Source organism: Centropristis striata, chromosome 21 (assembly GCF_030273125.1).
Source record: "Centropristis striata isolate RG_2023a ecotype Rhode Island chromosome 21, C.striata_1.0, whole genome shotgun sequence".
Classification (NCBI taxonomy): Eukaryota; Metazoa; Chordata; class Actinopteri; order Perciformes; family Serranidae; genus Centropristis; species Centropristis striata.
Window position 1 is genome coordinate 33,747,445 of NC_081537.1, and position 18,313 is coordinate 33,765,757.

The following is an 18,313-nucleotide window of genomic DNA, read 5'->3' on the forward strand; positions in this document are numbered from 1 at the left end:
CACCTCCAGCTCCCCTCAACTCACCTTCGGCTCCCCTCCAGCTCACCTCCACTCACCTCCAGCTCCCCTCCACTCACCTTCGGCTCCCCTCCCGCTCACCTCCAGCTCCCCTCCACTCACCTTCGGCTCCCCTCCAGCTCACCTCCACTCACCTCCGCTCACCTTCGGCTCACCTCCGCTCACCTTCGGCTCACCTCCAGCTCCCCTCCACTCACCTCCAGCTCCCCTCCACTCACCTCCGCTCCCCTCCAGCTCCCCTCCGGCTCACCTCCAGCTCACCTCCGCTCACCTTCGGCTCCCCTCCAGCTCCCCTCCACTCACCTCCAGCTCCCCTCCACTCACCTTCGGCTCACCTCCAGCTCCCCTCCACTCACCTCCAGCTCCCCTCCACTCACCTTCGGCTCCCCTCCAGCTCCCCTCCACTCACCTCCATCCACGCCCGCCGATAGGGGGGGACAAACGGGTCTGCTGTCCCGGGCCCAGGGTAGGGGGGGGCCCAGAACTGGGCCCTCATTAAATTATGGAATGATTAAAAAAATAAAATGAAATAGGCCTATTTGTGGAAAAAAAATGTAATATTTATTTGAGTTAAAAGCTTTTTATTTATTTTCTTCCTAATTGTCCTTGAACTAGTGGTCAAGAACCCCCCCCCAAACACAAAAATGGTTTGGCCACTGATCAAACTTTGATGTCGAAGTTCGCTCAAAATGTCCTGTAAACACAAGTCCGGTGCTCAGAAACGGAAAGAAAAGAGAAGACGAGAAGAAGAAAATGGAGGCCTTATTTTATGAACAAATATTTTTTAAAAAGGTGGTGAGGTGAAGCTGGGACTAGTAAAGTGAACGTAGAGCAAGGTAAGAAACAGCGCAGCCAATGTTTACAGCCTTGTAACGTCACCTAACAAGCTCGCTCTAATGTTAACGTCCATTAGCTTGTATGAAAGCCTGACACAACACGTTATCTTTGACAGAAACAAAGTTTGGTAGCTCCGTCAGAGAGGATGAGACAGAGAGGGGAGAGATCCAGCAGCTGGCAGGTGACAGAGAGAGTGATGCGGGAGGAGAGGAGGGAGAGAGAGAGAGTCATTTATAGTTTATTTATTTAGTCAGTTATTTTCCTGCTAGTGTCAGAATTCCAATACATATGAAGAGTGTATTTAGCAACAGCGCATGTGTAGTTTGTTAATCTTAACCATTATTGTCTCTTGTCACAGAGAGATGTGAGGAGAGGAACAGGAGAGAATGTTTTTGCTTGCAATGTTTTAATTAATATTTAATTTATTTTAAAGAATAAAATAGATACATAAAGCTCATTGCACAAATAGGCTATCTGCAAAAAAGGTTTTTGTAAATCAGGGATATTATACTTGAAAGATGGGAATTAGCCCCTTATTTCAAAATATACACTCATAATCTGCAGGGTAAATAGCTGCACATTTAGTCATGTCTTATAAAGAAAGAGGAGAGGAGAGGAACAACAAGAGAAAAGGAGAGATCTGGGCGCGGGGGCCCATCTAAGATAATCTCGTCCTGGGCCCAGGCAAGACTGTCAGCTGGCCTGCCTCCAGCTCCCCTCCACTCACCTCCACTCACCTCCACTCACCTCCGCTCACCTTCGGCTCACCTCCAGCTCCCCTCCACTCACCTCCGCTCACCTCCGCTCACCTTCGGCTCACCTCCAGCTCCCCTCCACTCACCTCCACTCACCTCCGCTCACCTTCGGCTCACCTCCAGCTCCCCTCCACTCACCTCCGCTCACCTCCGCTCACCTTCGGCTCACCTCCAGCTCCCCTCCACTCACCTCCACTCACCTCCACTCACCTTCGGCTCACCTCCAGCTCCCCTCCACTCACCTCCACTCACCTCCGCTCCCCTCCACTCACCTTCGGCTCACCTCCACTCACCTCCGCTCCCCTCCACTCACCTCCGCTCACCTTCGGCTCACCTCCACTCACCTCCGCTCCCCTCCACTCACCTCCGCTCACCTTCGGCTCACCTCCACTCACCTCCGCTCCCCTCCACTCACCTCCACTCACCTCCGCTCCCCTCCACTCACCTTCGGCTCACCTCCACTCACCTCCGCTCCCCTCCACTCACCTCCGCTCACCTCCAGCTCCCCTCCACTCACCTTCGGCTCACCTCCACTCACCTCCACTCACCTCCGCTCACCTTCGGCTCACCTCCAGCTCCCCTCCACTCACCTCCACTCACCTCCGCTCACCTTCGGCTCACCTCCAGCTCCCCTCCACTCACCTCCACTCACCTCCGCTCCCCTCCACTCACCTCCGCTCACCTTCGGCTCACCTCCGCTCCCCTCCACTCACCTCCGCTCACCTTCGGCTCACCTCCGCTCCCCTCCACTCACCTCCGCTCACCTTCGGCTCACCTCCGCTCCCCTCCAGCTCACCTCCACTCCCCTCCACTCCCCTCCAGCTCCCCTCCAGCTCACCTTCGGCTCCCCTCCAGCTCACCTCCGCTCCCCTCCGGCTCCCCTCCACTCACCCAGCCTTTCCCCTTCACATCACTCTGCAAATAAAACCCTGAACTCCACTAAAGCCTCCTGTGTTGTGTGCTCGAGCCTCTCCCCGCAAGCCCCAACAGGATTAATGATAGGTATTATGGTTTTGCCAAAAATGCTCTCTGTCCACCTCTGGCTGCTTTCACTCTGCCAGAAGATTCCACAGCTGTTAATTCCGTTGATTGCTCTGCTCTGATTGGTCGACCCCAACGCTTTGATGCTTTGATGTGATTACAGATACACGCACACACACACACACACACACTGGTCATTTAATGTAATAATAGTTAAAGATGCACGCACACACGCACACACACACACACACACATACATGCACGCACACACACACACACACACACTGGTCATATAATGTAACAACAGTTAAAGATACACGCACGCACACACACACATGCACACACACACACACATACATGCACGCACACACACACACTGGTCATTTAATGTAATAACAGTTAAAGATACACGCACGCACACACACACACACATATGCGCGCGTAAGCGCGCACACTCCTCCACATACAAATGTTTCACACACACACATTATGAGGTTAAAGGTCATAGGTTGCTGTATAAATAAATACTTGAAGAGGAATGCTTGTTGTAGGTGTGCTCCTTGTATATTATATAGTATCATAACATTACTAGTATTAATTGTTTGAAATCTCTGAAGAATCTCATCATAGTGTACACACACCGGCAGTAGCCCCCCTGGCCCTTTCACAATTTCCCCAGAGGAAATTTTCTAGTTAGGTATTATTACTTTCCTAGTTTAAAATTCAGATATTTTGCTTTACAGTTATATTCATATTTACCTTGTAAATTCAGGGTGCTCAGTACTTGTGTTGCCTTCTTAATATTTTAAATGTTTACGTTTTGAGAACCAGTTTAATAATAAAGCACAATAAAATTTCAAAGTATAAATGTTTCAAATGTTAATTATTGTTAAAACCAGGAAAAAGGCGTGTTTTGCTTTATATTGACATTTGATTTGCTTTTTTCAGTTTGTGTCCATTTAAAACCTGCATTAGGGAAACTTTTCATGAAAGAAATGATCTTTTAGCTGCAAAATCTGCAAAAAGTTAAATGTCATTAGTTGAGCTTGCTATGTGTAGAAACCTTCTTCACTGCTCTGTTGGTATCTGCAGTACGCACAAAGTGCAGTTAGCTCTCATGGTCACATGGTGCCATCTTTAATGTTAATGCATATTTAATATGGTTTTCATGTGATCACAAAAGCAGACGCAAACACAATTTTATAGTTTATGGATACAAAATGCATAGTGTTGCATTATATTTGTGTTTTTAACGTACAATTTAATTAAGTCAAATTATTTCTGTTTCAATACATACTTTTGTTTAAACATTTCATAATTTGAACACCACCATGATAAAACAGAAGATAAATCTCCAGCCAAGAAGAGCATTATCGGCTGGCTGCCAGAAGATGGAGCCATCGACACCAAAGGTCTGAGCAGCAGTGTTGATATGGGCGCCCTGTTCCATGTGCCCAAGTCTTTCTGGCAGAAGGAGACGAAGGAGTTGAGAGCGTACTTCAGTCAGCAAGTCGGAGCTGATCTGCCGGCTCAGGTGGAGGCTGAGCTGAAGGCGCTGGAGGACAGAGTGCACAATTAAAACCCACTGACAGCAAGTTCAACCAGAAACACCCTGATGACTCAGGATTCAGATCATTAGGGTCACTCAGAGTCACTGGCTGGGTTTACATACACAGAGAGATTAGTCCTGAAATATAAAAACATAACAACTCAGAAGGAGAAACAGGTTAATAACCTGAGAGGATGCTGTGGCTTGTTGCTTTATACAACATAGGATATGTCCTGAAATGTGAAGATCACTCCGTTCAAAGGAAGACATGTTTGTTCAGTCATCAAATAAAAAGCAACGTATCAAAAAGACCAGTAACCAGGCCACTAGTTCACTTTCTCTGTGCATGAAAACACAGCCAGTGACTCTTGTCTTTCTCTTTTATCAAGAGAAATCTGTCAGGAATTGAATGTCAGAGATAAAAAGCAAATAATCTTTAATGCATCTTCACATGAATGCTGTGGGGCTGGTGTTATGTTGGTGCTAGGAGGAAGGTTTGACTCCACATGAAGGTTAGATTTCTGTGATATTGTCAGATTTATCATGTGGAGACACTAACGTCACTTCCTCCATTCACTCCCAAGACCTGTCATGGTACTAAAGCACAGAAACTGATTAGTGCCTCTGGAATATTGAACAGAACAGTGTCTAGGCTGCTAATGTTCACACACTGAAGCCCAAAGATCTTTTTTTTCTAGTAAAAGTCTGACAAAAGTAGATCAAGTTTTAACAGTTTTATTCATTAAAGGTTTTAAATGAATTTTAGCACCAGCTCTTTAATACACTATGTCTCATTAAACGCCCTTTATTTTGAATTGATAAATATAAAATAAATATATTTCACAGGGCCATTAGCTACTCAAAACATTGTAGCAGATTTCTCGTGGGGATTACTATGCATAATTCATCTTGCCACTTTTGTAATGTTTGTGATTAACTTGTATGATTTCAGGTGATGTTTACACACAATATGTGAAATGTTGGACCAATAAATGCAACTGAGATTAATAGGTATTTTAGAAGTTGTATGCCATGGTTTTTACTACGGTGCAATGAATAAATATCCTCAAATGCAGAATTTCGGTCTCAAGTTTATTTATGAAGCAAATAAAGAACAAAAACATGCTGGTTACAAAATATGAAGGAAACAGATTAGATAAGTAAAGGATATTAAACATGTCTTGTTAAAAAACACCTGTATAATATCACAAAATTACATAAACATTACAAAACTACTATATACTATAAAGTGATTGTAAATCATTATCATGTTGTCATTTAGAAGCATTGATGCATGTAGATATGTAAGATATCATTACACAGCAACAGCTGTATGAGTTAAGCCACAAACATAGATTATATAATGAGGAAGTGCAAAGCTGTCTGTGCTGCAGGGTGCTGAGGAGGTTTAGACTTCCTCTTTATTTAACTGGGAAGGTGTAATTTCCTGCACAGGCTTCTGTGTCCTTTTCAACATGAACTAAGAGTGAAAATAAAAGAAGCCAAAAATGGCAATATTATGAATAATCCAACCCAACATGATGAGAAGAGAGACTCAGTGTTTCTTCACTTGAGCGTAGAGATCCTCGGGGACGTCTGGCTTCTCTGCTGTCTTGGACACTTTGACCTGTGCATACAGCGTCTCCTGCTGCTGTCCACTGTCCTGCTCTGAGGATGAGGACGCTTCAGCTCTCTGATTGGAGAAGCTGATCTCTCCATAATGGATGTCTTCTTCTCTTTTGCTGGCTGGATCTTCACCATTTGGACTCTATCGAAGAATCAAACAAGAAATAATGTGAGCTTGGATCCTTCTGTGATAATATGAAAGACTAAATGGCATTTTGGAGTGAATATAGTTTCTGACCACCTCACAGCAGTAATGAAGGTGTTAAATGTGGATATGTTGCCCCTAGTGATCATTATTCTGAGTGGAGTCCCTCAGGGTTTGATTCTCGGGCCTCAGCTATTCAACATCTATGTGCTTCCACTCGGCAAACGACCTGATCCAAATGTCCAAAGTCCAGTTGACTTACTGAGTTAGTGCTTAGAGAGAGTAATATATATTTTAATATGAATGCAACTTATTTCCTTCAGTTCACCTAAATCAAGACGAGCAAGCTGAATTTCGTAACAAAAAGAAATACTCAATATTATTTTTCTCAGAAGGAACCTTATATAAACATTAAAGGCGAGGATAAGTCCTTCCTCATTTATTAGAAACACATTCACTGCTCTCAAACTGATTTACCTATGTACTAACAACCAATCTTTAGTTTGACTTTAGCAGACTTGGAAAATGTTTCTGTTTCTCCAAACTGTTTTAATTCAGTGATGCATTTAAACTTTATAAACACTTCACCATGGCATCCTATAACAGCTGGGGCACATTTCTGCTATACACTGGTCTCCAGTCAGAAATAGAGGATATTTTAAAAATAATAAATAATAATAAATCATGTCAACTTCACCAAACTTTCCTTCTGATATCGTTAAAAAGATTCAAAGGACCCTTTGCCTTTTAGGAAACAGCAAGTGTGTCGAGTCAGCACCAAACACAGTGAAGCTGCTTTTAGCTACCATGCTGTAAACAGACTAAAGTAACTTCCTGATAATATCACATGTGGGATAATTTTATCCATTTTCACGTCCAGACTGAAGAAAGAAGTGTCTGCTGTGTGTGTTTTACAGCTGTGGAGGATGACTGTAACCAGTGTGGTGCTAACAGGTTGTCTTGTCACTTTTCTTGCCCACTTAGTGTTAGGACTGATGCTTTCACATATTCTAGAGGACACAGTCACTGTTACACAATACAACACTGTACAACAAGCTTCATTATTTTCCCACCTGAGTTGGTTGTGGAGTTTGACATTTGGACTTCAAGCACCTGGAGAGACATTAGAAAGCTTTTAGAAGAATCATTGTGCTGTTTGAGGTGAAACAGACCACATGCTGCCAGTAGAGAGTCAGGACTGAAGGACTGACAGGAGACAGATATTACTGGATGTGCATCATTACATTTCTTTAAAATATCATTTAAGATACTCACCAAACACAGATGGCGAGGCACAGGATGAAGATGATCGCTCCAAGAGCTGAACCCCATTTTAGAGCGCCAGCAGAGTTCTCTGTTCACAGAGAAAAAACATTGTCCAAGACAAAACAAAGATGAAATATAGACATGGAACCATGCACATGGAACCATTATTTGTACAGAATCATTTCTTCCAAATACAGTAAACAGTGTTACAGTGAACAAAAATGAAAAAAATAAGTAAAACAAACAAACAAGGAAATACAGAAAGGAGAGAGGGAGCAGATTCTATTAAAATCAGCAGATTCAGTTCATTTCTACATTTACCTTCAATATTAATCCATGATGACATCTGATTACCGAGAGCATTTGCAGCCACACAGTAATAATCTCCTCCCTCAGTGACATTAAGGCTGTTAGAGTCTCCTCCAGCTACTCTGACGGCTCCATCTTTGCTGTTCTTGAACCAGGTGAAGCGGCTGGCGGGAGGTTTGGCTCTGCTGGAGCAGGTCAGCTTCACCCAGCTACCTGCTGACACCAAACCTGATGGACTGACGGACACTGAGGTGTTCCTGGGAGCATCTGAGGAAAATGAGAGATGAACTTTATGAGTTAAAATCAGCTGATATAAGCATGAATCACCATGTTCAGACAGGATCCAATAACAAACAGTGGCTGTCTTACATGAAACACTGAGAGTGATTCCTGCTGCTGCTGCTGTCTTCACATCTTTTCCTTCATTCACAGGATATCCTGCAGAACAGCTGATGCTGAGTCCATCATGTGTGTCTGACAGAGTGATGGTCTCCTGGATTTTAGTGGTGAAGGTTCCATCTGTGTCTTGCTCCATGATGTTGTGAGGGTCTTGTTGGAGAGTCCAGGTGAGTTTAGGAGGGGAGTGTGGACAGGGAGTGAAAGCTGAGCAGGTTATAGTGACAGACTGCTTCTCCTTCAGATCATTCACATCACCTGAGAGATTCATCCTGGGCCTCGGAGCAGAATCTGTGCTTTCAAATCAAACACAGGTTGGACTAAAGAAATAGATTCTGATAGATAAAGAAACATGTTTTTATTTACACTCCAAAGCTAAAGGTGACACTAATGTAATGTCCCAAAATTTGACCATTTTAAAGTCAAAGTGTAACAATAGATTCAGGCTTAAATCAGAATTTAAATTCATGACAAAGTAAAAACAAATTCAATATTTAAAAGTGTACTGCAACTGAGTTCACCGTAAAATTATGGATTGACTAATGAATCATAACTTTCTTACCTTTAACTGTTATCTGAAGAGGATCACAAGAAGCTGTTGCCCTGTATGATGGTTTCTCAATCCTGAAGTAGTATGTGTCTGTGTAATCAGTGATTAAACTGGAAAATAAAGTGGTGCAGTTTTTATCACTCAGGTCTCCAGTCAGACTCATTGGGTAGGTATTAATCCTCTCGCTGCTGTTGAAAATCACAATGTTTGAATATTGGCCAAATCGGGGGTAACGTTTAATCCACACTCCAGAGATTGTTCCTGTGCTGCTGAATTTCTCTCCTGGTTTAACTCTAAAGTTACATGGGATCTGCAGACAAGATCCACTCAGTGCTTCCATCTGCTCTGGTGCAGAGATGAAAAGGTCTGCTTCATCAGGACAAACAGCCAAAGCAGCTGTGAAATCAGACACATGATAAACATTAAAAATAAAACATGCAGAGAGAAACTAAAATGGTTAATTACTGACTATTCATAAACATTAGCTCATAAATCCTCCATCAGGCGACCTCAGTGGTGACTAAACCCGCCTAAACTCACCACAACATTTCCAAATGCTGAAGCCAGTATTGTTACAGTGACAAAAATTACTCCACATGACTTTCTAAATTCTGACTATAAATAATAAACGTGACATTTCCAAATAAAAGTGACTCACCTGAAAGAAAGAAGACGCTCAGTAACATGTTGGCTGTCACCATTTTCACACTCTGGACTGTAATGACACTCATCACCTGCATTTGACAACAAGTCAATATTTTAACAAAATCACATTTTAAATAAAGCGTTTATGTTCTTTTAACCCTTTGATGCACAACATGGTCTAAAGTGACCCGATAGAGTTTTTATGTTCTATATCTTTGCAATAAATTAATTTCATCATTCAGTATTATAGGTTTTCATAAAATAACTTGTTTTTGATCATCATGCATCCACATTTTTTGTTTTCATTTCTTACTTTTTGAATACTCCCCCTCCCCTTTTTTTTAATCACTACGCTTTTAATGCACAAAGTAATTTTTGTGCCCATGTAGAAGGTGTTTATATGTTGTCAGTAATTCACCAATCACCAATTAAAAAGCTGACAAGTATTAACTATCCTATTATGTTAATAATTTCCACTGGAAAAACACCAATTTATTTGGTGGCTCTAATAAGTCTCAAATGTTAAAATATGTATATGCAACTCGGTTATTCACCTATGTGGGTATATATGTATGAGTAATTTCTATGTTTTATTGTTTTTATTTCTTATTTATTTAAGTTTTACTACGATTATTTTCTTTTGAGTTTGAGTTGAGTACTACTGTGAGTGTATAATGTGAAAAGCAATAAAAATATTTGAATAATAATAAATGTTAAAATATGTGATTTTCCAATGTTATCTGGTGGTTCTAACAACTCTTTTAAAGTTAAACCTTAAAAATATATTATATATTTTATTTTTTAGTTTTATTATTATTATTAAAACATAGTTACACGTATACTCAAATTGTTAATTTAGTGAGTCACTTTTTGTATCACTACTCTTCTGGAGTGAAATGGATATAATGATCTGTTGTAATAATAAAAAAAAGATATTCAAACACACAGCCAGCATGAAATAACATGGGAAATGAATGTGGGTCATTTTTGACCCATGTTGTGCATCAAAGGGTTAAAGCCTCTGGGTTTTTTAACAGGACAATGAAACAAAACATGTTATAACATTGAAAAGACATGTTCACTGCCCCCTCCTTTTTTAACTGAAGACAAACGAACATCCTTTCAAACGACATACGTGGAAGTCTAACAAATTAAACTTCAAACAATCTGTGTACAACCAGAAGTTACTGTGGGATAATAGTTTTTAATAATCTTTAAATATAAAATCATCCATTGTGAGTTCATGATATTTATTCTGATCTAATACCCAAAGAATACAAGTAGAGTTTATTTTAAAAAAACTTTACGAAAGTAAAAAAAACAACTCTCAGACATTCAAAGATAAAGAACATTTAAACTCACCAAAGGAGCTGGCAGCAGAAACAGAAACAATCAGATTTAAAATCAGAGAGTTGGTGAATATGATCAGAACGGCAGCAGACCCAGGACCAGACTGGCTCTATAAGAAGAGACTGAAATAGTCTTCAGTCTTCCTGCTCACCCTGTGAGGGAGGAAGTCAACTTTGATGTAGCTTAAACTGATCAGGGTCTAATTCACTGATTTATTCTCAGAGATTATTTCATCAGCACACTACTGGAAGCCTGTATGTGTCATCATGTCAGTTAATACAAAGGTAGCAGCTGTTGTTGCACTGTGTGGCTGTACATGTATGACAGTAGGGACGATTAAAAAGAGGACAGGTTCAGAGGATAAAACTCAGGTGATGTTAGATTTGTGCACCTTGTTGCAGAACACAACTGTAAAGTGTATCATGTTCATGTCATAAAGAAGCTGCTAGAAACATTATATTACAGTCTTTTAGTGAAATGTGGATATTTAGAAGAACAGTAAAGTACATTTACTGACCAACTTCCTCTCAAATGTCTCATCATTTTCTCAGGACTGTGTTAAAAACTCGGTCAGTGCAGCTCTCACCACTTCTCTTTACCACTTTATCTCATCAACCAGATGAACCGCATGCTATCAACACGCAGCATCTTCAGCACCAAGACAAACACACAGTCACATAGATGGCACAGGGTTTCTATCTGATGAATGTGATGTTTGTACTGCGTGTTACTGCAGAGAAACATGTTTCCTTGTCCTGAATCCTCACAAGCTCTTCAGGTGATGAAAGAACTTAGAACTGAGCAGTTATCATGAAGCCCAGTGGGGGAATGTAACTCAGTACATTTACTCAACTATTGTTCATGTTCAAGTCTTTTCTTTTCAGGACACTTCCTACTTCTACTCCACTACAACTCACAGGAATATTTGACTTTTATGTCACTTTTATCAGCAGAACTGCAGCAGACCCAGCACCAGACTGGTTCTATAAGAAGTGAGGAGGTCAACTTTGATTAGGTTAAAGTGATCAGGGTGCAAATCACTGATTTATTCTCAGAGATTATTTTATCAGCTCTCACACTGGAAGCCTGTATGTGTCATCAGGTTACAATAATCACAACAGCAACATGAAAAAGAGAAAAAATATCAACACATGCTTTATTATTATGAGTAGTTTAGTTCTTATGGTACACTTGTGTTCTTAAAAAGGAGGATGATTTGAGAGTTGGATTTTTATTAGACAAATATGCAGGAAACTCATCATATCAGATCATTTCAGAGCCAATTATGAAGTTTATGATACGATAAGTTAGAGTTAGAAGCTTTTGTTTTTCCAGATATTTTATATTTTACTGTTTTATTTCAGATAAAGATCTCAATGATATTCTCCTGGTGAATGCATTATTTTTGAAGGTGAAACCATTTGGTGCATTCAGAACAGGAAACATTGAGGACACTTTGTTGCAGAGAGCTGTGTGGCTACAGTTGCTATTACACACAAAGTTTTATTTCATCACTTGTAGAGCATCAAAGCAACACCAGATACTATAAATATACTGTGTTTCAGTGGAAATGACGTGTCCTTGTAGAACTGGAGAGGATATCTAATAATGTCACATCGTGCATGATTTCTCCATTTAGCACTGATGAGAGAACTTGATAAAAACTTTTCATGCTTTTAATCCAGCAGTCTTTTACACATCTCTGTTCCAAAATACAAGAGAATAAATTACCAAAATCCACAGTTTCTGGTTCTGCATCACTTTAAATGTCCTGTTTTTACCCTTCTTTTGTCTTAAAAGATACTTTTACATCAGTAAAAACACATTGAGGGTACAGTGGCGTATTGGGGACGTGTCCCTGCCACCACCTGCGTCTACTTTTACAGGTGTGTTGACCCCCAGTTGGTAATCTTCCTCCATAGCCAAAGCTAACAGCTGGCTTTCTCTGCCTCTTTCTGCTGGTTTCATCCTCTCTGGATGGTGAACTCAATGATGAGGAGCCTTTTCTTCACAGTGTGGCGAGTGTAAAGTGAACTAAAGAAATTAACCCATATAATTTAAACAGCCAAATTAAGGAAAGAAACCGACAACGCCACCCTGGGAATTTCACCAAGGGAATTAATTTGGGAGCAGCACACAGGTAAGGTTTACTCAAAGGCAGGAGACGTGGTTATGAAAATAGAAATAGTTTTATTATATATTTTCTTCTCACAATAATCTTAAAAACAGTCCTTCAAATATAAAAGCAAGAAAAGCAAACGGGGGGGGAGAGCTGGAGCCGACTGGATGGAGAAGGGCTAGTGCAGAGGGGGGAAGAGATCCACCAACAATAAAGAAATCAACTTAAAACACCCGACATACGTGATACACTCTAGTGAAGACCACTCCCAGGACACAGCAAACGACGGAAAAGGGGAGGACACCACCACCCGAGCACGAGCACCACCACCACCAGTCTCCAGCAACTAAAGAAAAAGGGATAAACAAATTAGTGGGCAAATCAACAAAAACAAACACAAAATCAAATGTTAACAAAATCAGTGACTGCTCATTTTAATCCTAAAATAACAACATGGTGTACAAACTAATCCTAAAATAAACACATAATAAAACACTCATCCCGGGTCTGGATCAAAGTCCAAATTAGTGTTCTGGGGGCACGGCGTGGGCCGTCGACAGCGGGCAGCAGCTCGGCTGCAATACACCAGATCTACGGAGCGCGGTTGCGCATTTAACAGCCCAGGAACGAGCTCCAGCAGGGTGATTACAGATGAGTTTTAGTGGAGACAACGTCTAGTATGGACAGTCTTTAATAAAGACAGAGCGGCCGCGGAGACAGCCGCGGAGACAAAGCAGAGACAAAGCAGCAGCAACCACCAGCTAATTGCACACTCCTGTTAGGGACACACACATACTCTCAAGGAGGAGAGAGGGAGAGAGGACACCGGCCGCTGCTGGCATTCACCAAACAGAAGGCACCGCCGCACATGAGTTGCCCAGAGCAGCATGCAAAACAATCACCCTGTCGGCTAAACAACCGGGGACCCGGAAGTGATGCACCAATGAGAGCAGAAGGATGCAAAAGATGCAAAAGGAATCGCGAGGAGAGGACGGCGGCTTTTATACGGCCCACCTCATTACCACCACCAGTGGCACTAAACAGCCAGCACCTCTATGCTGCTACATTCTACCCCGCCTCCTTGGATCGTCGTCCCGACGATCAACAAAGTAAGGCCAACACAACAAGCTAACTCCAGGGTCTAAACAGAGCAGAGACTGAGTTGGACACAGGAGCAGAAGGATTAGCAGCGTGAGCATCACCAACGGACCGTGGAAGACGATGCACATTCGAGTGCTGACCAGCAGTTTGACGTGTGGTCCGGCGTGAGCCCATGTTGCTGGAATCAGGGCAAGCGACTGAGGGAAAAGCTGGAGCTGATGCTCCTGAAGTTAAGACCGATGCAGGCTCTTGGGATGTGGTTGGTCTGGTGGAGGGCGTGGCAGAAGTGGCACCAACAGGTTGTTGGTGGTCAAAGACCAACAAATCATACTCAAAGGAAGGCTCCTCCTCTAGGGGTGGTTCTTCCCTTGGTGGAGAGTTATGAGAAGAGGCATGATCAGGTGAGTCCACTCCCACAACAGCCTTCAGCATGGTGCGGTGGACTCGTCTAACCTTTGTCTCATCATCAACTGGCACAATAGTGTACACCGAGCCACCCTCTTTAGGCATCCTCAACACTCGATACTTAACACAGGTCCACCGATCTCGGGTCTTCTGGAGCCCCCTAGCACTTAAATCACGCAAATACACCAACTGCCCTTCCTGCAGTGGCCGATCTCTCACATGCCGATCATGGACCTGCTTCCGCCGATCGGCAGCATGTTTCAAGCGTTCCCTTGCACCTTCAAATGCTACCTGCAAACGGGCTTGGTGCTCTTGAACCCACTCATGGATAGACCCACCCACGGGACTCTCGACTCTACCCAACAAGAAATCGATTGGCAGTCTGGGTTCCTGGCCGAACATCAAGAAAAAGGGGGACTCCCCTGTTGACTGATGGGGAGTTGTATTGTAACAATACAAAACATGAGGCAGACATACATGCCAATCCCTTTTCCGAGACACCGGCAAAGTACGCAGCAAGTTGTGGAGCGTCCGGTTGAAGCGCTCGCATTGACCATTTCCTTCAGGATGGTATGGGGTGGTGCGGGATTTTACAATCCCATATAAGTCACACAACTGCTGAATGAGGAAGCTTTCAAAGTTACGGCCCTGATCAGAATGCAAACGAGCAGGGACACCAAACTTATAAAACCACTCTGACACTAAAACCCTGGCCACAGTGGCGGCACGCTGATCCCGAGTAGGGATAGCCACCGTGTACTTACTAAAAACATCAGTAAGCACCAAGACGTTCTCTACACCATTCTGGGCCGGCTCTAGAGTAGTATAGTCGATGGCAAGGATTTCGTTAGGGCGGGAGGCCAAGAGATGCCCCATAAAGGTGTGCGCTTTTGGGTGGACATCTTTGGCCACTTGACATCGCTCACATGTCTGACACCATCGTGCCACATCAGAGGACATACCAGGCCAGTAGCATCGGGGCCGCAGGAGCGCCAGTGTTCGCTCCACCCCCTGGTGACCATGCTCCTGGTGCACTTGGGTCAGGACCTCACCTATCAATGCATTTGGCAACAACAGCTGAAACATGGCTTCAGCGCCATCAGAACGAAACACCTTTCGGTACAGGACACCATCCCTTTCAAGTAGACGGTCCCACTGCCGCAGCAAAACCAGCGTGGACTGGGAGAGCTGTGCCCGCTCGTCACGACTGGGACGCTGCTTCTTCCCCCAAAAAGCTAACAGTTCCTGTATCACAGGGTCAGTCTGCTGAGAGAGACGAAGTTCCGAAAAAGTATGCTGTGGCCAGGCTACAATGGCAGCTTGAGTGGCCTCTGCCTTTCCCAACCCCAAAGCTTGCTGCAGAGACTTTGGCACTGCAGTACCTGGAAGCATTGCTGCGACGTCCTGGGGACCAGGTGGGTACTGACGAGAAAGAGAATCAGCATTGGTGTTACTCTTTCCTGATCGGTACTTGATCTCAAAATCAAAAGAGGCTAGCTGGGCTGCCCACCTCTGCTCAGTAGCAGCTAGCTTAGCAGAAGTCAAATGACTGAGGGGGTTGTTATCAGTATACACAACACATTTATTACCCAACAAGTACTCTCGGAATTTCTCTGTCATGGCCCACTTAAGGGCCAAGAACTCGAGTTTCATGGAGCTGTAGTTCACCATGTTTCTCTCGGTGGGTCGCAGGCCCCTGCTCGCATAGGCTATCGGCCTCACCTTGCCTGCCTGAGCCTGAGAAAGGACCGCACCCAAGCCACCATAGCTTGCATCAACTTCCAGAATGAATGGAAGGGAGAAGTCTGCATAGGCTAACACCGGTGCTGTAGTGAACTTGGCTTTCAATGTTTCAAAGCTCTGGTTACACTCATCAGTCCAACACCTGGAGAGCCGCTGATCAGTCCTCTTACTGGTCTTAGTACCACCACACTCTGCCACAGCCCTATGCAGAGGAGCTGCCAGCTTGGCAAATCCTTCCACAAACCGACGATAGTAACTGGCGAAACCAAGAAAAGATCGAAGCTCTGAGGCAGTAGCAGGAATCGGCCAATTAGCAACCACTTCAATCTTGCCCGGATCTGTGGAGACGCCATCGGCCGATATCACGTGGCCCAAGTAGTGTACCTCCTTGCAAAAGAAGGAACACTTACTGAGCTTGGCTTTGAGGCCCTCATGTTGAAGCCGCTCCAGCACCACCCGGAGTCTCTCCACATGTTGTTCCACAGTGGAGGAAAACACAACAATATCATCAAGATATAACAATAAAGACTGACATTGCTGGTCACCAAAGATGCGTTGCATTAACCTCTGGAAGGTGCTGGGCGCGTTACAGAGCCCAAAAGGCATTCTGTTCCATTCGAACAAACCAAAAGGTGTACAAAAAGCAGTCTTCGGCCGGTCAGCCTCAGTGACTGGCACCTGATTGTAACCACTGGCCAAGTCCAGGGTAGAGAACCAGCGAGCACCGGACAATGCGTCCAGAGACTCCTCTATACGTGGCAGTGGGAAGGCGTCTTTTCGGGTCTTACTATTGAGCTGCCTATAGTCAACACACATACGCATACTACCATCTTTCTTCCGTACCAACACGATGGGGGACGCGTAGGGGCTGCTACTCTCACATATTACTTGAGATGAGAGCAGCTGGTTAATGTGTTCCTTCACAGCCTCGTACTCGGAGGGTGGAATGCGCCTATAGCGCTGCGTCACAGGAGTATCATCTATCAGAGGAATGTCATGGGAGATAAGATTAGTACAACCCAAATCTGTGTCATTGGTGGAAAAGACTGAAGAGTAATGTTCAAGCAAGGACCTCACCGGACCCTGCTCCTCCACAGACAACGACGACAAATCCACACTCTCCACCTGCTGCGGCACACTAGAGGAAGCTGCCTGGGAGGACACGGTGGCCACACCTGATGGCACCTCAGTGACCCCTGAAGGGAGGCTGACCACATGCACAAAATTCAGTGTGCCCACAGCAGTGCGGGGGTACAAAACAACATGGTTACAGCCAACATTAATGACAGGTATGTAGGCTGTGCCCCTGATGACACGAACTAAAGACGGGGAAGCAAGCAACCCAGCAGGCAACCCAACCTCTAAAGGCTCAAATAGTACTGTAGAACCAGAGTACTGCTCAGAACATGTGGCAGCCACAATTTTCATCACCCCGCCTGGAATCTGCAAACCCCTCTTACCCCTGACCTTCACTTTCCCTGGAGCATCCTGAGAAGCTAGGTCACTAGCGTGATGGCACTGTTGCAGTGCCTGCACGACCGGCTTGGGGGCCTCTGAGATACAGACCTGAGAAAACAAATCTACACCATATTGGCCAAAAAGCTCCTGGTAACACTTACGGATCACGTTCATCCCCAAAACTCCAGGCACTTGAGAGGGCACACCACCAGGTGGGTCCCTCACCACCAAAACACCACATTGAGGCATTAGTTTACCACAAAGCTGCACGTCGAGTTCAAGGTACCCAAGGTAAGGAATAGTCAGACCATTGGCAGCCCTAAGCTCCAACCAATGACACGAACGAAGACGCTCCTGGCCCCAAGGCTCAAGATGCTGGCGGAAGAAACTCTCAGAGATTGTAGACACCATGGAACCGGTGTCTACCAGGCAAGGGACCCTCACACCACCCATGTCTACATCCAAATGGGGGCAAGACGAAATCAATCCCGAAGCATCCAAGTTGCGTAAAGCAGCTTTTGAGCCAGTAGCGGCCCCACCCAAACTGTGGCTCTGCAGTTCGGTGGGCACTAGTTTTCCGACACCGGAGAGCGAGACTGCCGACCAGTATTCAAGTGGGGTCGTGAAGGAAACTGAGAACAAGAAGGAACACGCACCCCATCACACTCACGTGCATAATGTCCAGGCTGATTACAACGTCTGCATATTAAGGGCCCTGATGGTGGTGGATGACGGTACTGGTTGGAGTTCTGTAGCTGAGCAATGCTCCTCATGAGCTGATTGAGCTGCGCTTGCTGATGCTCTAACATCTCCCTCATCTCACTCATCTCAGAAGCCGTGGAGGATGGAACAGCCCCCTGGGTGCCACCATGAACACCATACTGGACACCATACACTGAGGGGACTGATTGGCTGCGACCTCTCGCACCACCAGGCAAACCTTCCCGCTCCCAGCGAATAGCCTCGGCCACGACAACAAATTAAAGACAACAAAAGAAAAAAAACAGGGGAAAAAAAAAAACTAAACAGAAGTGAACACACGTCTCAGCCGTTAAAAAGA

General features: G+C 44.3%; 1 protein-coding gene and 1 long non-coding RNA gene across 2 annotated transcripts; both read right to left on the reverse strand.

Annotated features, from left to right (window-relative positions):
• Positions 1–5,695: 5,695 nt before the first annotated feature.
• LOC131959150 (B-cell receptor CD22-like) lies at positions 5,696–10,458 on the reverse strand. Its single transcript, XM_059324251.1, has 8 exons — positions 10,440–10,458; positions 9,091–9,166; positions 8,445–8,828; positions 7,856–8,173; positions 7,499–7,753; positions 7,187–7,265; positions 6,985–7,024; positions 5,696–5,908 (listed from the first exon to the last, which is right to left on the reverse strand). Exons 2-8 carry the CDS (start codon positions 9,161–9,163, stop codon positions 5,696–5,698), a joined length of 1,362 nt encoding a protein of 453 aa, XP_059180234.1. The 5' UTR covers positions 9,164–9,166; positions 10,440–10,458.
• LOC131960069 (uncharacterized) lies at positions 5,840–7,514 on the reverse strand. The gene is made up of 4 exons (XR_009389584.1): positions 7,499–7,514; positions 7,187–7,265; positions 6,985–7,024; positions 5,840–5,908 (listed from the first exon to the last, which is right to left on the reverse strand). It is a non-coding gene; the product is annotated as an uncharacterized LOC131960069 (long non-coding RNA).
• Positions 10,459–18,313: the final 7,855 nt, after the last annotated feature.